At 45.0% G+C, this 22,861-nt stretch overlaps 1 protein-coding gene and 1 long non-coding RNA gene across 3 annotated transcripts; one reads left to right on the top strand and one right to left on the bottom strand.

Annotated features, from left to right (window-relative positions):
- Positions 1-10,804: 10,804 nt before the first annotated feature.
- LOC137439919 (protein BTG1-like) lies at positions 10,805-13,175 on the bottom strand. Its single transcript, XM_068136170.2, has 2 exons — positions 12,694-13,175; positions 10,805-11,795 (listed from the first exon to the last, which is right to left on the bottom strand). Exons 1-2 carry the CDS (start codon positions 12,827-12,829, stop codon positions 11,431-11,433), a joined length of 501 nt encoding a protein of 166 aa, XP_067992271.1. The 5' UTR covers positions 12,830-13,175; the 3' UTR covers positions 10,805-11,430.
- Positions 13,176-13,666: 491 nt separating this feature from the next.
- Positions 13,667-18,644, top strand: LOC137419471 (uncharacterized). Of its 2 annotated transcripts, none has more exons than XR_010982890.1 (2): positions 13,667-13,715; positions 18,287-18,644. It is a non-coding gene; the product is annotated as an uncharacterized LOC137419471 (long non-coding RNA). The 2 variants fall into 2 exon arrangements; XR_013621447.1 differs by lacking the exon at positions 13,667-13,715 and adding an exon at positions 16,083-16,108.
- The last annotated feature ends 4,217 nt before the right edge of the window (positions 18,645-22,861 follow it).

Below are 22,861 nucleotides of genomic sequence, written 5' to 3'. Positions count from 1 at the left end.
CACATTGTTTTATTGGTCTCTGATAACAATGGAATGGTATTAATTAATCAAAGTTACACACAGTTGCAGTTTTAACTTAAAATATTGTGGGCACTTGAAAGGTGGAGGCTCTCGCACAGACGCGTAGTACTACAAGCACTGTCCATCGCAGTCACACAGTGATGTGCAGGGCAGATTTGCCCTGGAGCATTTACAGTTGCCTTTACAGGCCGACTTACAATGGCAGCTTGTAAGCTCTGAACATGCCTCCTGTATCAGTGGTGTTGTGGTCCAAATTGGTGTCCAAGAAGTCCCTGTTTTCATCCAGCCCCAATCAGAGGGTGATGGAAGTTCTGGCTAGGGCACAAGTGCCTGACTCCATACGTGTCCAGCCTGAAAACATGCACGTTTTAGGTGTTGTTCGAAGGCGTCTGCTGTTGGGGGAATGTGATCAATTGTTCTTGCCTTCTTCGTGAACAAGTGTCGGCGCATGTCATTCACTGTCTTTATCTCGGTAGTCCGGTCATAGAGGATGGCAACATATCTCTCTATGCTCTGTAGTTCCATAGTAATAGCGTCCACAGATGGCCTATAAGCGAGAGCATGAAAGGTCTGCGTGATGCTGGGGTATGCCTCCCAAGCCTTCCAGGCTGTCTTTTTCCCAAATTTTTTTTTTTTTTTTTTTTTTTTTTTTTTTGTATACAACATCGAGGCTCGTGAAAGAGCGAAAATTTATCACACAGAAAGACAAACCGACACATAAAACATATAACATCGGGAGCGGTAGACAAGATGGGGAGAGAGGGGGAAGGACACAAACAAAACATTTGAGAGCAGGGACCGAGAGACATCGAGACATCGAGAGATCTGTGGGAGGGAGAGGGCTTTGGGGGTGGGGGGAGGCATGGGAAGGGGGGTGTGGGAGAGGTATAAAACATATGAACACTGCCAGGACTTCCAGGAAAGAAGTTGGAATTTCAAACAAGGTGGATCTGGGGTGAATTAGCAGGGGTACAAAAGATCAAGGTTTTGGATGGGGGAAGATAAGAGATGGTGGTGAACAGCTGTTTTAAAGACCTGGAGGGAGGAGTGGGATTGAAGGGAGTGTGAGAGTTTGTTCCAGAGACGGGAGAAAAGAGGAATGAAAGAGTGAAGGTGAGCAGAGAGCCGAGATTTCGGCAGTTTAACCATCAGGGGGTTCCTGGCAGATCTTGTGCGACCTGTAGGAATATTTGGGGGACAGAGCACAGAGAGAGCTGGGGGAGCAAGGCCGGAGAGGAGTCGGTAGAAGACAGAAAGACCACCTACCTGCCTGCGGTGAGTGAGTGAAAGGCCCTAAGAGATAGCTTCATCGCGGGAGATTCCAATGATTCTGAAAGCTTTGGTTTCAACAGCGTGAAGCCGAGCTAGGTGTGAGGCAGGAGCACCGGCCCAGAGGGGAGAACAGTATTCCATTGAGCTGCGGATGAAAGCCTTGTATGTCGTGAGGAGCTCAGGTGTGCCAAGGAAGGACTTCGCACGACGGAGGATGCCCAGTCGGCGACTGGCTTTGGAGGCCAGCTTGGAAATGTGGTTTTCCAAAGAAAGATCATGGCAGATAGTGAGACCCAAAAGCTTGAGCGACAGAACTTCTTGGAGAGGATTGTTGAGAAAGTAGATGGGAGGGTTGTCCAGTCGATCTTTTCGGAGAGACATAGCCAGAGTGTGAGATCTGTCAGGATTGAAAGACATGTTCCACTTGTTTGACCAGGCTGTGATTTTGTCCAGGTCTTCAGAGAGTGAGGAGGCTGCAGACTGCCGATCTGAGGGAAGAGGAATGGAGCGGCAGAGAGTGGAGTCATCAGCAAAGAGATAGAGAGGATTTTCCAGAGTCTGAGAGATCATTGATAAAGACCAGAAAAAGCACAGGGCCCAGAACACTGCCTTGGGGAACTCCAGCCTGAACAGGAAGGTGAAAATAAATATATATATATAACCTGAACAGGAAGGGGAGATGAGAGAAATCCATTCAGGGCCACACGTTGACTACGACCAGAGAGGAAGTCCACAAGCCATGCATGGAGATTTCCATGGATACCATATAGGAGGAGAGTTTGGTGAGCATAGCTGGGTGCCAGACCGTATCGAAGGCACGTGAAATGTCAAGGGAGACAGCTCTGATTTCCTGTTTGGCATTGAGGACCTCCATCCATTTTTGAGACAGCAGAAGCAGCATGTCCAGAGTAGAGTGACCTGGTCTGAAACCAAATTGATGATCAGAGATCAAGCAATTGGAGAAGAGGAAAGATTTCATATCCGAAGCTTTTCAAAGCTTTGAAATTCAGCTTTGAAAGCTTTGAAATGCTAAGTTTCAAAAATTTGAAATTTCAAAAAAGTTTGAAATTCCCGCCGAACAAAAAACGACTCCTGCGAACAATTGACGACGCTTCCGAACCCCCGCGCATGTTTGGCGAACTTTTGGAGCCCAAAATACCAATGTTGGACTTTGCCATTTTTTCGACATTCGCATCGTTCGCGTGTCCCGTGAAAACCCACCTTAAGATTCATCAAAGAACTGAACTATTTCTATCTCATTAACAATACATCGGAGTTTGTTGTCATTCCAATGCATTTTATTAATTAAGAGGACGAGGGACAGGTTTCAATTGGAATGCCCGCGATAACTCGCTTACTTAGAAGTTTTATACTTCTACACTTGGTACTGAGGTGCTTGCCAATGGGGGGTGGGGGGTTGATATAGTACTAGTCACAACTTTCAATGACTAAATTATGATCCGTATATTACCAAGATATCGTTATCTAAATGGTGTAATGGGGGTGAGGTTGTAGTGCTATAAAGGGGTCGATGGGGGTCTAATGTAATTAATGCAACTACTCACATTCTGTTATGAGTAGTTGTGAGTAGTATTTCAACTACTCACTCACATTTGGGCAAAAAATGACACTGTGTCGCAGCCAGTGAAGGCATGAAATAATGGCAAAGACTCGGACTTCCTGCGGCCAAGGCCGGTGGCAATTTTATGGATGGCAAGGTAGCAGTAGCTTTTACCAATGCCAATGGCAATCCAGAGTTCCTCCACACCGTGTGACTGGTAGGTAAAGTAGTGTGCTATTGCCAAGACCACAATACAAGACCAAGACCACTCATAGTATAGAAGTTATTGAAGGAAATAGGTCACAGAGGGCGGTCATGTTGAAATTTAATATGGCGGCCACCAGGGGTTCTGAATTTTTGGGCGCCCCTCAGGAAAACAATTGTGTAGGTCCATACTACATCTGTGCCAAATTTGGTGCTTTCCTGAAAAAATGAACGATGCTTCCTCTTAACTGCTCTGCTAATAAATTTATGTTCTCAAATATAATTATTGCATAGATTACACTCAATAAATTTCAAACTGATCAGACAAAGCGTTGTCCTGTCGAATTATGACGTCATAATTAAGGCACCAATGACTTAATCGTTAACAAGACTTATCCCTCATATGGAGTTCTTTACCATGAGCCTCGTTTCAATTTTTTTCATGGACCAGTTTTTGAGATATGGAGGTGTAACGTTTTTCGTTTTTTCCAAGATGACGCATGTACCACGTGACTTATGACATCATAATTACCATTGACATATTCTACAGGATGTGGCGTTCCTATGGTGAAAATTGCATGTCAATCGGACCAAGAATTGTAGAGAAAAAAAAATCATACTGATTAAATCAAGCATTGTACTTGTCGAATTATGACATCATAATTAAGGCACTGATTACATCATCATTAACATATTTTATTTCCCATGGGGAGTACTTGACAACGCACCATGTTTCCATTTTTTTACATGGAGCAGTTTCTGAGATAGAGGTGCAACGTTTTTCTATTTTTCCAAGATGGCGCCAGTACCACGTGACCTATGACGTCATAATTATCATTAAATATTCTACAGGAGGAGGCGCTCCTACGGTGAAAATTTTCTGTCCATCGGTCTAACAGTTGAAGAGAATTTTTTTTTTAATGCTGATAAAATCAAGTGTTGTACTTGTCGAATTATGATGTCATAATGAAGGCACCGATGACATCATCATTAACATATGTTATTCCTCATGGGAAGTACTTGACAATGAGCCTTGTTTAAATTTTTTCCATTGAGCGCTTTGGGAGATATAGAGGTGTAACTTTTTTCCAAGATGGCGTCCATACCTCGTGATCTATGACGTCATAATTATGAAAAAGATTACACTGGCGGAGGCGCTGCTATGGTAAAATTTTGTGCCAATCAGCCCAACGGTTTCCGAGAAAATTAATTTTTTAAATGCGGACACGCACGTACGCCACACGTACATACTTAATCGAATGCCTAACCCCGCTTTTCGCTTCAGGAGCGCAGGGTAATAAAAGTAGAAATGGAGATGAGAAGTTATATAGCTTGTTCTTCTTTAATGGCCACTATTATTCCCACTTGTGGGGTTAGCTGAGGGATGCTTGGCGGAAGTCTTTGACGAAGTGGTTGGCCCAACCTGATGTTCGACAAAGTGGTTGGGGCAGGAATTTGGAATCTGCCCATAGTGCCGGCAATGGCTTGCCTATTCCTCCCGTAGAACACCATGGGATCTTTAACAACCAACATCTGATGCTGAACTGAAAACCGCTAACCCCCACTCTAGCGGGGAAAATGGCCTTAAAAACGGTCATTCATTCATTCATTCATCTGATGCTGAACTATCGGGGATTCCTCTTAGCGGTGGTTGTACCCCCAACGCAAGATGGGGGCCAAACCTTCCCCATTTTGTTCCCTGCTATCCGGATTCGTCAGGGCAGCACGGTCCCCATGGACTGGCCTTTTCCCTCTTTTCTCTCTCTCACTCTCACTCTCTCTCTAACTGTGTCATGGCCCTGACTTTCTGAAGGCAGGGGTACACCATCCTGGATGTGAGGGATCTCTGGGTCACTCCAGGAAGATCAGTCGGCTGTCTCCGTGCTGCAGGCTTGTTCGAGAGAACTGTCCGGTGCTATTCAACAACAACTAATGTTGCCAGAAGGGACGCACAGTTTAACATCCATCTGGGGGATGGCTCACACATTGATGAATGCCCCTCCCTGTGACACACCTGGTATGACAGTTCATAGCTGGGTTGGGTTCAAGCCCAGGATATACAGCTTAGAGGAGAGCTTGCGTACATACCTCTTGGCCATTCTTTCAGCCCAAGTTATCTAACAAAGAGGAGAAAAACAACCTGCAGAAAAAGAGGCTAACAAAGAAAGTTTTATCGCCCTCATATATTGTATGACGCAGACACATGGCAGGGAAGCCTAGAGGTCCACACACTCTCCTCTGACCTGTCTACCCTGGGTTTAAATCTCGACCCAGCTATAAATTGTCACCCTGGTGTTTTTGCAGGCAGGGCGAGGCATCAAAATGTGTGCCTCCCATCGATGGGATGTTAATCTGGAGGATTCCTTTGCCAGTACTGGTTCGAAATGTACGTTAAATACCCAATGTTGTCCTTTGTGAAGAGTTGGTGAGTTATCATCAGCACCATGAACAAATCACAAAGTTCTGCCCAAACCACCTTCCGTTTAGTATCCAGTGACAGTGGTGATGTGTCCAGATTGGACATAGCCTTGAAACGTTTCTCTATATGTTGTGAACGCCCAAAAGGTCCCTCAATAATACAGGCCTCAATACATGACACATCATGAGCATGAGTGGATTAACCATTCACAAGGATGCTGAGCGAGTGGTTATTTTGCTGCAACAGCAGGATCACTTGCATATCTTCCGGCTAAGGTAAGAAATGTGCACACTATGCTAAATATGACTTAAGACCTTCATTCTCACATTGCAAATGATCCTGGCAATCTGGATAAATGGAACCCGACGTCTGATCGACTAACACTTCAGATTGTCAAGTCTTACATCCACAGTTAACTTGTCATCAAAAAACACTTCCCTAACCCTTGATGTCACATAAGAGGACTTACATAATTATTATGTATGCAAAAAATAATTTCCCAATATTCCCATCGCTTTGGCCAAATATTTACTTTCTGCCCACCTTTCTATAGCTATCCTCAATTCCTCTCTTCTTTTCTCCTTTCTTGTATACAAGATCCTGGCTTATAGAAAAGCGAGATGACATGAGGGTGAAAAGGCAATGTACTGACAGTAAGCCGCAGTTGGAGGCAAGCGGGGGTGACAAACAAAACATAGGGGCAATACCCCTGGCGCTGACCTGGTAGAATAAACAGCATACTGCACTAACTAAAGGTATTTTAAACCAATTTCGATGCTTTCTAGAAGACATGGCAGCATGTAGAATCATACTAACATAATCATGACTTTAAACAAACGAAAAAAAAACCTACTGTGGGGGGAAGCCAGAGGCGCCCCCCCCCCCCCCCCCCGCCCCATAGACCCCGTTTTTTTTAAATGCCAGGAACAAACTTTGGTACAATACGGGTGATTAAGGTTTTGGTCAAGTTTCATCAGAATTGCATGTGTAGTTTCTGAGAAGAAAGCAAATACCTATTTTGGGGGGCAACCCCCCCCCCTAGATCCCCAAAGGGGAAGATTTTTTTAAATGCTGTAAACAAACGTTGGTCTATCATGGGTAATGAAGGTTGTGGTAAAGTTTCATTGGAATTGCGTGTGTAGTTTCTGAGAAGAAAGCAAACACCAATTGGGCGAAGCAAACCCCCCGTAGACCCCGAAGGGGCAAGTTTTTTTATAATGCCATGAACAAACTTTGGTACATCACGGGTGGTGAAGGTTGTGGTGAAGTTTCATCGAAATTGTGTGTAGTTTCAGAGGAAAAAGCAAATTCCTATTTTGGGGGGTCAAACCTGGACCCACTTTGACCCCCTGTAAACCCCCAAAGGGGCAGTTTTTTTTTAAATGCCGTGATCAAACTTTGGTACATCAGGTGATGAAGGATATGAAGTTTCATCGAAATAGTGTGTGTAGTTTCAGAGGAAAAAGCAAATTCCTATTTTGGGGGGGTCAAACCTGGATCCACTTTGAGTCTTTGATCCCTGGTCGACCCCCTTAGTCCCCGATTTTTTTACAATCCGTGAAAAAAAACTTTAGTCACAACACAACAAATATCATTCTTGCCAAATTTGGTCGCAATCCCATTAGCGGTTTCGGAGAAGGTGTTTCAAGTGTTTACGGACTGACGACGCGCCATCGCAAAAGCTCCCTTGAACTTCGCTCCAGGTGCGCTAACCAGAAAAGAGGATAGTGGTGTGGGGAGGAGACAATAACCTGCAAGAAAGTGTTGTATTACGTAGAGTTAGAGTAGAAAATATCATGGGTAAAGATGGGGTTGTACTGATTGCTTGAAGCCCTGGTGTTAAGTCCAAATTAGCCAACATCTTGATATACCAAAAACAAACCGTCCACCTACCGGTACCCCCAAGATCCTGTAAGTAATATGTACATAATTTCGAATTCTCAGAATCTACATACGTCTTTGTGTGTGTGTGTGTGTGTATATATGTGTATATATATGTATATATATATATATATATATATATATATATATATATATATATATATATATATATATATATATATATATATATACATATATATACATATATATACATATATATATATATATACATATATATACATATATATACATATATATATATACATATACATATATATACATATATATATACATATATACATATACATATATATACATATATATATACATATATATATACATATACATATATATATATACACACACACACACACACACACACACTATTAGGTACACAGTGTGAATGTCAACTCCAACCACAATCCCCTATCCCTTTCTTTACCCGATCTCCGAAAACTGATTTTATTTTTCCACCTCTCCAACACCCACTCCTTTTTCTCTCCCACACGCCCTCTATTTCTCAACATCTTCCCACCCACAACCCCTCCACATCCACTGTAATGTTCGCCAGCACTCTGAAGCTCTTCCCTCCAGGGCAGAGCTTGGCTTTCTGGCCTGACTCCACCCACAATTGTAACCTGAGAAATATCAAATCATACATCTGCCATTGTGGTTGCTATTTATAGGCCTCAGGTGTACATTTGAAGACTGAACAACGCACCTACTATCATGAAAGAAAGGTACGTTTTGATTACAACCTATGCAGAGGAAATGAGGTAATGCACGTTATTTTTGGAAGCGAACTATTGCCTATACACCACCCAAAGGACAATTTTGTACACTCAATCAGACTTGAGTTCACGTGCATTTGAAATCTGAGCATGCTGCCTATCATGAAATGAGTAAAGAAAAGTCATGATTAATATTTGAAGTCTTTAATTAAATAAGAATAAAAACTCCACCCTGTCCTTTTGATGGCCTTTTATGCAAAACAACGGCGAAAAAAATGGAAGGTTGGTTGTTGTAGGTAATTTCGGTTTCCACCTGCGTTTTCAAGGCTGAAGTGTGCAAATACAGGATTAATAAATGAACTATTTCACATACGCAACTAATTGTTTACATTACATCATTTCTGGATCTGCCAAATTGCCAATACACATTTTGGAAAACTCCATGCAGCATCTTACTCAAGATATCCAAATGTCATACATGGCTATGCCCATTGGTTTCCCATGAGTGCTGGCAAACAAGTGTGCAATGTTTTTGTCCAGGTTTACCTGTTATATTGATTTGAACTTGCTGTTCATATTTGTTATATTGGGAGTTTGAGGTGAAGGTGGGAGTGCATCAGGGGTCGGTACTAAGTCCACTACTGTTTGTAGCTGTGATGGAGGTGCTGGCTCAGAACGTAAAGGACGGTTTACCGTGAGAGTTGTTGTATGCAGATGATCTGGTGTTGATTGCGGAAAGTATGGATGGACTGAAGGAAAAGATGAACAAGTAGAAGGAATGTATGGAGACAAAAGGTCTGAAGGTGAATATAGGAAAGACGAAGGTGATGGCAAGTGGTAAAGCATGTGGTGAGGTGGAAAGAACTGGGAAGTGGCCCTGTGCTGTGTGCAGAAAGGGTGTCGGAGTGAACTCCATTCAATGTACAATGTGCGCTGAGTGGGTTCATCAAAAATGTAGTGGTCTGAGAGGGTCATTAACCAGTGTAGCAGCTACATTCAAAGGTACGTTATGCACAGAGGGAGCTGCAGATGGAGGAAATGTTGAGTTGGATCTTGGAGACGGCATGAGGCTGGAAGGTGTGAAAACATTTTGCTACCTCGGAGACATGCTGAATGGAGAAGGTGGATCAGACTCGGCAACGGTTGCTAGAGTGAGATGTGCATGGAAGAAGTTTCGGGAACTGAGTGGCGTGCTGACGAGGAGGGGAGTGTCGTTGAAGCTGAAGGGAAAGGTGTATGCTGCATGTGTGAGAAGTGTTATGATTTATGGGAGCGAGACATGGGTAATGAACGTAGAGCAGCAACGAAGGCTGGAAAGAGTGGAAAGGCGAATGGTTCGGTGGATGTGCGGAGTATCGTTGAGAGAGAGGAAGACAAATGATGAATTGCGAAAGATGATGGGAATAGAGCCTGTGATGGATGCTGTGAAGAGAAACGGTTTGAGGTGGTTTGGTCATGTGTTGAGGAAGGATGAAAGTGACTGGTTGAGAAGAGTGATGGAAATGAATGTAGAAGGAAGTAGAGGATGGGGAAGACCAAGAAAGACTTGGCTAAAGATGGTGGAAGAAGAAATGCGGGCAAGGGGGGTTAAACAAGGAGAGATGCAGAAAATAGGGCAAAATGTTGGATTGTCATGGGGACCGCAAGGCTAACCCCCACTCTAGCAGGGTACATGGCCTTAAAATGCATGTTGTTGTTGTGGTACCTGTTATATTGATGTCGCGTGCACACACACACACACACACACACACACACACACACACACACACACACACACACACACACACCTTATAATTGGCCATTTTTCATCCATTCAGCAACAGCTATTGAATAATGCCAACTCAGAACATCCACCAACCCAACACCCTCTTCCACCTCCAGTTGCTTGGCAAACCTTGCAAAATTGTCACAAGGGTGTCTTTTATAAAGCACTGCCAAGCTTTGAATTCCGATCTGGATAACTGTGCTTGAGCCCCTTTATACAACCCTCTCTCAAACGACTCCCAGATGCGATTCTTGGCAACGGTGGCAGATTTTGCAATAGCCCCTAAGGCAGCACATTTTGAACAAGGGACATCGTTAGGTTTACTTGAAGCTTGCTTGGCAAACATGGACAACCTTCAAAACCAGCATTCACCAAAACAAAACGAAACATGGAAAACAGGTGTTAAAATCCGTTTTGCCACTACACCCACAACGACATGGACCATTTGCTTTCAAGATGTGTATTGCATCGAAGTGAACCACAGCACCTCACAAATGCTATGTACCTGCCAGAACTTTGACCTGCATGCTACAAATTTAATTTGAAGAAAAAAAAACAAAAAAAACCTGCACCCTTCTTGAAAACTATTTATAATCTCACTATCTACAGATGCCACATTATATTTATTTAAAGAAAATTGAAAAAAAAAAATGGATGAAAATTTACAATAATTATGGCAAAGCAATGCCTATGGTGTATCCACAGGCTTAACGTGTGGATAAAATCTGCCATTCCAAGTTTTTCAATAAAAAGATGAAATTTGACCAAAATGACAGTTTGTGCCATTTTATGAAGGCACCCATTTGGAGCAATTTCAAAAATGGCCATCTGCCAGAGTTGTGAAAAGGAACGCGACTGCCTCTACAAAATGGCTCCACTTGTACAATGGAAACTGGAAACGATCTCCCAAAGCAGGACACAGCTCGAGAATCAGCGGGATGAGAACAAAATTCCAGTCAGACGTCTAGTTTATTACAATAGAAGTACAGCTCAACAATTGAGACACCTTCCATCTCAAAATAGAAATCTGTACAGCTCTTCTCAAAAATGTACAGATATATACAAGATTTACAAACTATTGCAATTGGAAAGAAAAAAAAAAAAAAAGAAAAAAAAAAGTGCCTTCCTAAACACTTGCTAAAACCAGATGTCAAAAGGTTAAAAACAACTAAGACTAAGACTTTGGACACAATGCATCAAAAAACTCATTTACACGTCCGTTCCGTTGTCCGTCCTGGCAGCCTGCAGGCTCGGCGCTAAGGCAGCAGTATATTGCAAGGTGCACAAAATTCAATTTTAACACTAGAACCATATACATTGTCCCTTGTATTCTAATTTTCCTTTTTCCAAAAAAATTAACACTTTCATTGTTTTGGTCTTCAGTTTAAGACATGCCAAGGTGAGAATTTTTTTTTACAAAAAGCTAAAATTTTCTACATTTGCAATCACAGCATCATCGCAGCCAAAGACCAACCACAACATCATCCAGCAATGCTGCGCTCAGTAAAAACACCTTGCAGTAACCATGACCTGACCGCTAAACCTGGCTCCCAGTAGTGACAGACGATACAAGTAATCACCCAGAAACAGTCATCATAGCATAACTGCGAGATGGGCTTGTGCGACCCAATACGTATCCACGGCTATCCTTACACCCCAGAGTGTAACTGCACTGCTCTGGGGTGGCTGGTGGCAGCGTGACGCTGGCGGCTTCGTAAAGGACGCAGATGGAACCGTCCTCACCGATGCGATACGACACCTCAAACGGGTCGATCCACAGAGTGAGCTCTCTGGGTAGGAGACGGAACAGCTGCTCCGTGCTTAGCCCGATGCAGATGGCGGCTTGCCCGAGCAGGGGATCCATCTTGTGGTTTATCCTGATGCATCGATATGCCGAACCTTTGCAAGGCTTGTCTGGAAACCAGTGCTGCTGATAGCGTTCTGAGAAAGAGGGAAAGAAAGTCTGGTTAAAAAAAAAAATTAAAATTAAAAAGTACGTACAATGAAATTGCAGCTACGCTGCAACTACCCAAGAGCTATGTGACAACTGCTTGCTACGTTTGGCAACAAATTATGTCAGGGCAGCAATTTTATACAATGACATGACCAAAAATGATCAACCAAAGTGGAAAGAAATATAAAGCTTTAATGATCAAAAGTGCAATTTAAATGTTAATGTTCCATACCAATTTACCATCATTAACAAATACTACAAGTTCATAATATGCTCTCAAGAGCCATATACAAATTACACAAAATGGTTTTTTTTTTCCCCCCCATTCACCTTATTGTTCGATTCCTCCCGTCCCTTTCCTTTCCTTCCCCTTTGTATATACAATGTAGATAGGTTTTATAAATACAACACGATGAATCAACAAATAGTTCAAGATAAACAAGCTTTGCTCAACATTCTCAAAGCTTTTCCCAAAGGAAGGTCCCATGGAAAACGGTTTTTACTTTTAAAGATCCCTCGAAGCACAGAAACATTTGACAATTCGGTTACAAGTTCCAACTGCGCAATCCCAGGTTTGACGGCAACTCGGTGATGCGCGAGAACTTGTGCGGTTTCCACCACGTAGCGTTTCCTTTGTTATGCGCACTTTCCCCCTCCACCGGAAAACCCGCCAAATCTGCCGAGCCACGAACAAAGGTCTCCAGAATCCAGATTACCCGACAGTCAAAGATCCCAAATAGTCGGTTCACACAAGTACTTGGTGCGAAATGGACAAACTTTCGGCTCGTGACAATTAGCAGATCTTACAGGAATCGGCTCAAAGACGTTTGGGGAAAATAAATACCCAAACCACGCCCACTCCGTCTGGGCTACGCCCACTCTTACCCGCCAACAGCTGGCAAAGGGAGCGGCTGAAGGAATCGAGCTGGGGGTCGTGAAGGAGACTCGACGCCCGCAACAGACTGGCCACGAAGGTAACGGCTCTCTCGATCTCCAACTTCATTGCGACGTCGTTGCGCATCTGATGGTCAACAGCTGATGAGATGCCAAAACAAAACAAACAAAAAAAGTCGCGAAACTCCCAATGTCGTCTCTTTAAGACGACTCTGTCGAACCCTCGGGTCTATTCGCCGATGTCGTCTCAATTCCTGCGCTTTGTATCCTCCGTGGAATGACCCGTTGGGTTTTTCGCAAACGACACCGGGAGTAACTGCGCTTTTACTAAAGGAACAAAGAACCGATCGCCGTCCTCACCCGTCGCCGCCAGAACTGCTCTACCATCGACTGTAAATGCATCTGAACTGTAAAACTACCCCAGGTGGTTCTTTTATACAGACGTTCCGGAAAAACAACGTCACTGGAGGCGTGGCTAAGCGGTCTGCCGTTACATCATCACGCTGTTTATAGGTACAAACATTACCAATGATACAGTCGCCCTGGGGGCAGAAATTGTGGAAACAATCCGCTCGAGCGGCATCAAATATTCGCCTCCAAGGTAGCATTGATTGTTAAAAAGTAATAATACGGAAGGTTTGCCCAAATCAGGGAGTATCCAAACGCGACCAATAGCAGATTGAAGCTATTGTGACGTTGTTGAGGCGGAGGGGGGGGGGGGGGGTGAATGGTGGGGCTTCCCGGGGTGGTGACATGACGTCAATGGATTCGATAGCCTTCTGGGGTTTTCGTGCCCACAGACCCCGATCTCGACTTGAGTTTACAAAGGCACCCGTTATGGTGGACCGTGTACGTAGGCGGACCTGCAGAGGTTGTGCTATCGCCGTCGGTTCGCCAGCTTGAAGCTCCTCCTGTAAACTCAGGATAATTCCCACATCTGCCTCCCTTGGAAACGGAATATGGCGCGTTATCTCGGGGTTATGATCGCCCTGCTCGGCGGGGTAAACTTTGCTGTTCGTACGTTCCGCATCTGGTCAAACCAGCTTGCTGTTCATATAATATGTTATATATGACACAATATTGTGGCGTTTGGGATTATACAATAGTCTGTGTCTCGTTTTAATGGTGGACCAATCACAATGGGTGGCCGTTGGTTCGAACCCTGTCCGAGAGTTTAAAAACGGTACGTTCTCCTACCTTGCTTATGGCACGGATAAACAACCATAGGTTGGTAATAATAGCGCAGGCTTTGATGGGCCAAATGGCCTCCGTGTGGGTCGAGGTTCCTTGTAAGGGAACTAGTATATTATAGCCCCCACGGATGAAGCGGGTGAAACGTTGTTGGAGATCTGATCTGCCCTTGTTTGTTTGTTACAACATTCGCAGGGTTGACTTGGTCTGCACTCAACACTCTTGTTTGGATACGACTTTTTATTCAAAAATAAATTAATACCTTTATTATATATATATATATATATATATATATATATATATATATATATATATATATATATATATATACATATATATATATATATATATATATATATATATATATTTAAACCTTGCAGTAACGCAAGTACTTCGTGCGAAATGGACAAACGTTCTGCTCCTGTGAAATACGCTGGAGGAAATCACGATGCGATGCATGTGTGTGTGTGTGTGTGTGTGTGTGTGTGTGTGTGTGTGTGTGTGTGTGTGTCTGTGTGTGTGTGTGTGTGTGTGTGTGTATGTATGTATGTGTGTGTATGTGTGTGTGTATAATTAAAATGTGTTTGTGGATAATCAAGATGTGTGTGTATGTGTGTGTGTGTGTTTGTGTGTGTGTGTGTGTGTGTGTGTGTGTGTGTGTATATGTAATGACGGTGTGTGTGTGTGTGTGTTTGTGTGTGTATATGTAATGACGGTGTGTGTGTGTGTGTGTGTGTGTGTGTGTGTGTGTGTGTGTGTGTGTGTGTGTGTGTAATCACGATGTGTGTGTATGCAATCACGGTGTGTGTGTGTGTATGTATTCACGGTGTGTGTGTGTGTATGTATTCACGGTGTGTGTGTGTGTTTGTGTGTGTGTGTGTGCGTGTGTTTGTGGATAATCAAGATGTGTTTGTGTGTGTGTGTATGTAATCACGGTGTGTGTGTGTGTGTGTATGTATGTATATGTAATCACGGTGTGTGTGTGTGTGTGTGTGTGTGTGTGTGTGTATGTGTGTGTGTGTGTGTGTGTGTAATCACGATGTGTGTGTGTGTGTATACAATCATGGTGTGTGTGTGTGTGTGTGTATGTATTCACGGTGTGTGTGTGTGTGTGTGTGTGTGTGTGTGTGTGTAAAATCACGATGTGTGTGTGTGTGTAATCACGATGTGTGTGTGTGTGTGTGTGTGTGTGTGTGTGTGTGTGTGTGTATGTAATCACGGTGTGTGTGTGTGTGTGTGTAATCACGATGTGTGTGTGTATGCAATCACGGTGTGTGTGTGTGTATGTATTCACGGTGTGTGTGTGTGTGTGTGTGTGTGTATGTATTCACGGTGTGTGTGTGTGTGTGTGTGTGTGTGTGTGTGTGTATGTAATCACGGTGTGTGTGTGTGTGTGTGTGTGTGTGTGTGTGTGTGTGTGTGTGTGTGTGTGTGTGTGTGTGTATATATGTAATCACGGTGTGTGTGTGTGTGTGTAATCACGATGTGTGTGTGTATGCAATCACGGTGTGTGTGTGTGTATGTATTCACGGTGTGTGTGTGTATGTATTCACGGTGTGTGTGTGTGTGTGTGTGTATGTAATCACGGTGTGTGTGTGTGTGTGTGTGTGTGTGTGTGTTTGTGTGTGTGTGTGTGTGTGTGTGTGTGTGTTGTAATCACGATGCGTTTTCGTTATTCTCAGTTTGTATTCGTGAACAGAAGGTTAACAAAGGTGTATTGCTCCCTCCAAAAGAAACAAAGGAAGCTGACGTTTCCCGCATTGACCTTTTGTCCGAGCCAGAGAGGGTTCGCAGTCACAGTTGGTAAAACCCAACACATTCCGTCTCCGACCTCAGCTCGACAAACTCCACCATTGCCTTGTTTTCGTTGCTCAGGCTTGGCGATCTGATGGAGCCCTCGCATGGAATCGAACTGTGCGCCGCTTCCCTCGGTTAAAACCAAATAACAAAACTATCAACCCCCACTGCGTGCCGTTTACCTTCACGTCTGAAAGCCCCGAGGCGAGCGACAGACACACCTTTCCCCTTTGTCTGTGTTTATGCACGTTTGTCTCTTATCACCCTCCCCATTTCCCCATTTTCCTCCTCCCTTTCCCCCTCCTCTCTTCCCTACCCCCCTAGGCGATGTGACGTCTTTCTTGTCTGTGAAACACCAGGCAAACAATTTATAGACGGACACTCCGTCAATAAATCTTTTTTGGCTCGACTACCCAGGGTAGGCCATGTCCCGATAAAGGGAACGTCTATTTACTACGTACGCAAACGGACGGTTGTCAGGTGGGGGTGTTAAATTGAGAAGGGGAAATGTCGAGAAACAGAGAGAAGACGAGAGAGAAGGGGAAGAAGATAATGGGGAGGAAGGTGGAGGGAGGGGAAGAAGCCTTTTTTATAATGGAGGATATGGTGAAGCAGGGAGTTCAAAAACGATGTGGCCGAGGATGTCCAAACACTTATCATCGAGTTTTATAACAATTTATATTTAAGGTTTGTATTGTAGGAATGGTCTTTTTAATCTTCATCTTTTACTGACCCAAACCGTCCCACGAAGGTTTGTGTAATCACGATGTGTGTGTGTGTGTGTGTGTGTGTGTGTGTGTGTGTGTGTGTGTATGTAATCATGGTGTGTGTGTGTGTGTGTGTGTGTGTGTGTGTGTGTGTGTGTGTGTGTGTGTGTGTGTGTGTAATCACGATGTGTGTGTAATCACGATGTGTGTACGTGTGTTTGTGTGTGTGTAATCACGATGTGTGTGTGTGTGTAATCACGATGTGTGTGTGTGTGTAATCACGATGTGTGTGTGTAATCACGATGTGTGTGTGTGTGTAATCACGATGTGTGTGTGTGTGTGTGTGTGTAATCACAATGTGTGTGTGTGTGTGTGTGTAATCACGATGTGTGTGTGTGTGTAATCACGATGTGTGTGTGTGTGTGTGTGTGTGTGTGTGTGTGTGTAATCACAATGTGTGTGTGTATGTAATCACGATGTGTGTGTGTGTATGTAATCATGATGTGTGTGTGTGTGTGTGTGTGTGTGTATGTGTGTGCGCGCGTGTGTGTGTGTAATCACGATGTGTGTGCGTGTGTGTGTGTAATCATGATGTGTGTGTGTGTGTAATCACGATGTGTGTGTGTGTGTAATCACGGTGTGTGTGTGTGTGTGTGTGTGTGTCTGTAATCACGATGTGTGTGTGTGTGTGTGCCTGTAATCACGATGTGTGTGTGTGTGTGTGTGTGTGTGTGTGTAATCACGATGTGCGTGTGTGTATGTAATCATGATGTGTGTGTGTGTGTGTGTGTGTGTGTGTGTAATCACGATGTGTGTGCGTGTGTGTATGTAATCATGATGTGTGTGTATGTAATCATGATGTGTGTGTGTGTGTGTGTAATCACGATGTGTGTGCGTGTGTGTATGTAATCATGATGTGCGTGTGTGTGTGTTTGTAATCACGGTGTGTGTGTGTGTGTGTATGTAATCATGATGTGTGTGTGTGTGTGTGTGTGTGTGTGTAATCACGATGTGTGTGCGTGTGTGTATGTAATCATGATGTGCGTGTGTGTGTGTTTGTAATCACGGTGTGTGTGTGTGTGTGTGTGTGTGTGTGTGTGTGTGTGTGTGTATGTAATCATGATGTGTGTGTGTGTGTGTGTGTAATCATGATGTGTGTGTGTGTGTGTGTGTGTGTGTGTAATCACGATGTGTGTACGTGTGTTTGTGTGTGTGTAATCACGATGTGTGTGTGTGTGTGTAATCACGATGTGTGTGTGTGTGTGTGTGTGTGTGTGTGTAATCACAATGTGTGTGTGCGTGTGTGTATGTAATCACGATGTGTGTGTGTGTGTGTATGTAATCATGATGTGTGTGTGTGTATGTGTGTGCGCGCGTGTGTGTGTGTAATCACGATGTGTGTGCGTGTGTGTATGTAATCATGATGTGTCGTGTGTGTGTGTGTGTGTGTAATCACGATGTGTGTGTGTGTGTGTAATCACGGTGTGTGTGTGTGTCTGTAATCACAATGTGTGTGTGTGTGTGCCTGTAATCACGATGTGTGTGTGTGTGTAATCACGATGTGTGTGCGTGTGTGTATGTAATCATGATGTGTGTGTGTGTGTGTGTAATCACGATGTGTGTGCGTGTGTGTATGTAATCATGATGTGTGTGTGTGTGTATGTGTAATCACGATGTGTGTGCGTGTGTGTATGTAATCATGATGTGCGTGTGTGTGTGTTTGTAATCACGGTGTGTGTGTGTGTGTGTGTGTGTATGTAATCATGATGTGTGTGTGTGCGTGTGTTTGTGTGTGTGTAATCACGATATGTGTGTGTGTGTGTGTGTGTGTGTGTGTGCGTGTGTGTATGTAATCACGATGTGTGTGTGTCTGCACGTATGTACAACAGGGAGCTGATAGCGTGATCCGGGCACGGAAGAGAACGTTCCACCCCGAGGAATCTCACCCTGATCAGCAACAGCAGGCGACGTGCTGAATCGCGCGTAGGGGGCGGTGCTTAGTGTGGGCGGAGCCAAGGACCGAACGTCATCAAAGTTGCTCTTTGTGATTGGCGGAGGCTCCTAACCCCATTTAGATTTGATGACCATGAGGATTACGAAGTTATTGATTACTGTACTAGTGTACGCTACTCTACTGTACTGGATATCATATTACCCTGATAATATCAACGTTGTTTACCTTTTTTAAATCAGCCTTTATTTTGTAAAATACTCTCAAATATTCAAAGAAATAAAAGAAAGCAGGCTCCCCCGCCTCACATCTTGATGCCTGGTAATCTGAGGTCGTCAATATCGTTGGAATCTCCAAGATGAAGCCAAGTCTAATGGCCTTTCACTTTCACATCGGAGACATGTCGGTGGTTCTGTCTTTTGTCGACCCCATTCAAGTTCCTGGTCTTGCTCTCTTTGGTCTTTCCGTGCTTTGTCCCCACCCCCGCCCGCCCCTGCCCCTTGCCCCACCCCCTCCAACCCCCGCCCGCCCCTACCCCCAACCACCCCCCACGTTCCTGCATGACGCACAAGGTCGACCATCTTGCTAAAATCCGTTCTCGTGAAAATCTCAAAATCCGAAACCACTGCTTGCTTCAAATCATTCGTTCCTCTTTTCTCCCACCTGTGGCATCAACTTCCACATTATACAACCATCACCATTGGGGACGCGTCTTCGTGGTGGTTGTACCTCCCAACGCAAGTCCGGGGCCAAATCTTCCCCATTCTTGTTCCCCATTCTTCTCTCTCCTTCTAACTCTGTCGTGGTCGTGGCTTCGTGAAGGCGGGGACACACCATCCTGGCTGTGGGGGATCTCTGGGTCGCTCCTGCGAGATCGACCGGCTGTCTCCGTGCCGCGGGCTTGTTCAAGAGAACTGTTTGGGGCTAAACAACAACAACTTCCACATTTTCTTCAATCTCATGAATCCCTCCAGGTTTTCAAGACAGCTGCGTTCACCACCACCTCAGATCATCCATCAGATCATTTCAAACTTGACAGACCTCTCCATACAGGTTGCTTCTGACAAACCAGATGTGATCTGCTTAACAGAAACTTTCCTCCATCATGATGTCTCTGATGCCTTGGTATCTCTCCCAGGTTACTCCCTCCTCCGGTATGATAGACCTGAGCCTCGTCCTGGAGGTGGGGTTGCTATCTTTATGAAAAACTCTCTTCCTCACTCGCCCTCCACTGCCCTCTCTCCACCTCACCCCCAGGAATACCTTTGGCTACGGCTTCCCCTTCGCTCCCACCTTTTGTTCATATGTGTGTTGTACCGTCCACCAAACAGCGATGACTCCATCTACATCTCACTGTCTGATAATATGGACCAACTTCTATCTACCCATCTACCCATCCCAACTCTCTCTTCCTCATATGTGGTGATTTCAATTGTCACCATGCCAGTTGGCTGGGTGTGGGTACCTCTCTCACCAGCCATGGCTCTTCAGCAAAGGACTTCTGCGACTCACTGGGACTGACACAATCTGTCAATTTCCCGACCCGGATCTCAGTCAACGGAGCATCTTCTCTTCTGGATTTGGTTATGACAAACTTCCCTGAAAATCTCTGCTGCTCTTCTTCTGCTCCAATCGGCTCATCTGATCATGTGCTTGTCAAAGTGGACATCTCTCTGACCATTCTCAGAGAGCCTCCTCAGCGTCTACGAGTCTGGCATTTCACTCAGGCCAACTGGCACGGTCTTCAAGCAGCCATCAATCATCTGGACTGGTCTCCCATCTCTACCGCCTCTGACATCAACTCACCCTGGGAATTCTTTCAAAGTAAATTGCTCTCTCTCATGCACAGATTTATACCATCTCGTCTTCAGTTGTCATACCCTTCCTCCCGTCCATGGTACACGGAATCTTGTGGTGAGGCTGTTGCCCTGAAATAACTTGCTTTCGTCTCCTGGAAAGCAAATCCAACGGAAGGAAATCTCATTTCCTTTCACAAAGCCCGAAACAAGTGTGTGTCCACCCTCAGGAGAGCCAGGAAACAATATCTCAGCATTCTCAAGACCGAACTCTCTTATCTGTCTCCCTCTTCCAAATCCTGGTGGCGTCTGGTCAAATCTGTTTCTGGTGTTTGTTCCCCCTCCATCCCCTCCCTCACCTCAAACGGCTTAACGGCTGACTCCGCACGTGAAAAAGCTGAATGCCTCAACTCTGTGTTTGCCTCTAAATCTTGTGTCCCAAACCCATCCCTCTCTGTACCCACCGTACCCAGTCGTACCCAGCTGCTCCTGGACTCTGTGTCCTTTCCTCCTGACAAGGTGGAAAAGTTTCTGTCAACCCTCGACTCTGATTCTGCAACTGGTCCTGACGGCATCAGCCCACGGGTCCCAAAATCATGTTCTTCTGCTCTTTCACTCCCTCTTTCTGTTCTCTTCACCCTCTCTTTTGCTCAAGGTCATCTGCCATCTGCTTGGAAATCAGCCAACATCACCGGTTTGCACAAAAAAGGTGCAAAAACAGATCCCAGCAACTACAGACCAATCAGCCTTCTCCCAATTATCAGCAAAGTCATGGAATCCATCATTGCTTCAGATATTAAATCTTTCCTCTTCTCCAATGGCTTGATCTCCTGTCATCAATTTGGTTTCAGACCTGGTCACTCTACTCTGGACATGCTGCTTCTGCTTTCTCAACAATGGATGGAGGTCCTCAACGCCAAACAGGAAATTAGAGCTGTCTCCCTTGACATTTCACGTGCCTTCGATACGGTCTGGCACCCTGCTCTGCTCACCAAACTCTCCTCCTTTGGTATCCATGGAAATCTCCACGCATGGCTGGTGGACTTCCTCTCTGGTCGTAGTCAACGTCTGGCCCTGAATGGGTTTCTCTCATCTCCTCTTCCTGTTCAAGCTGGAGTTCCCCAAGGTAGTGTTCTGGGCCCTGTGCTTTTTCTGGTCTTCATCAATGATCTCTCTGACTCTCTTGAAAATCCTCTCTATCTCTTTGCTGACGACTCTACTCTCTGTCGCTCCATTCCTCATCCCTCAGATCGGCAGTCTGCAGCCTCCTCACTCTCTGCAGACCTGGACAAAATCACAGACTGGTCAAACAAGTGGAACATGTCTTTCAATCCTGACAAATCTCACACTCTTACAATGTCTCTCCGAAAGGACCGACTGGACAACCCTCCCATCTACTTTCTCAACAATCCTCTCCAAGAAGTTCTGTCGCTCAAGATTTTGGGTCTCACTATCTGCCATGATCTTTCTTTGGAAAACCACATTTCCAAGCTGGCCTCCAAAGCCAGTCGCCGACTGGGCATCCTCCGTCGTGCGAAGTCCTTCCTTGGCACACCTGAGCTCCTCACCACATACAAGGCTTTCATCCGCAGCTCAATGGAATACTGTTCTCCCCTCTGGGCTGGTGCTCCTGCCTCACACCTTGCTCGGCTTCACGCTGTTGAGGCCAAAGCTTTCAGAATCATTGGAATCTCCTGCGATGTAGTCAACACCGAGGGCCTTTCACTCACTCACCGCAGGCACGTTGGTGGTCTTTCTGTCTTCTACCGACTCCTCTCCGGCCTTGCTCCCCCAGCTCTCTCTGTGCTCTGTCCCCCCAATATTCCTTCAGGTCGCACAAGATCTGCCTGCAACCCTCTTATGGTTAAACTGCCAAAGTCTAGGCTCTCTGCTCACCTTCACTATTTCATTCCCCTTTTCTCCCGCCTCTGGAACAAACTCCCCCACTCCCTTCAATCCCACTCCTCCCTCCAGGTCTTTAAAACAGCTGTTCACCACCATCTCTTATCTTCCCCCATCGAAAACCTTCATCTTTTCTACCCCCGGTAATTCACCCCAGAGTCCTTGCAGTGTTCATATGTTTTATTCCTCTCCCACCTCCCCCCAAGTCCTCCCGATGTCCCTGCTCTCAAATGTTGTGTTTGTGTCCTTCCCCCTCTTCCCCCTGTCTTTTGTGTCCTTCCCCCTCTCTCCCCATCTTGTCTGCCGCTCCCCTTGTTTTTTGTGTTTTGTGTGTCGGTTTGTCTTTTTGTGTGATTAATGTTAGCTCTTTCACGAGCCTCGATCTGGTATACCAAAAAAAAAAAAAAAAAAAAAAAAAAAAAAATCCAAAACCATCATTTTTTTCTACCCCTGTTAATCCTCCCCATGCCCACCTCTTTGCAACTTTCCTGTTTATCCTTCCTGAAAATTTGCTTCTGTATCCATATTGTCCACCTCTCGTGTTTTCCCTTAGTTCCCATTCTTCGTTACATCCCTTATCTTCGAAGACTCTCTCTATTTGTCCCCGGTCGCACCGCGGAGCGAAAAGGGGACTATGGTTTTCCCCTCCGTCCGTGTGTCCGTCCGTCCGTCCGTGCGTGCGTGCGGGCGTGCTTGCATGCGTAAGCGAAGGACCGCATTCGAATTTGGTGTGTGGGTGCAACCCACGTCAAAATCCAAGATGGCCGCCGCCATGTATGTCTGATGCCATGTATGTCTGAACCTTGTGAGCTGAA

This window comes from Myxine glutinosa, chromosome 1, assembly GCF_964187855.1.
Source record: "Myxine glutinosa chromosome 1, kmMyxGlut1.1, whole genome shotgun sequence".
Classification (NCBI taxonomy): domain Eukaryota; kingdom Metazoa; phylum Chordata; class Myxini; order Myxiniformes; family Myxinidae; genus Myxine; species Myxine glutinosa.
This window is presented reverse-complemented; position numbering and strand designations above follow the sequence as displayed.

Coding starts and splice junctions, on each gene's coding strand:
- LOC137439919 (XM_068136170.2), bottom strand. CDS start 12,829: ATGCGCAACGACGTCGCAATGAAGTTGGAGATCGAGAGAGCCGTTACC. Junction 11,796..12,693: donor CCTTTGCCAGCTGTTGGCGG/GTAAGAGTGGGC, acceptor CCTCTTTCTCAG/AACGCTATCAGCAGCACTGG.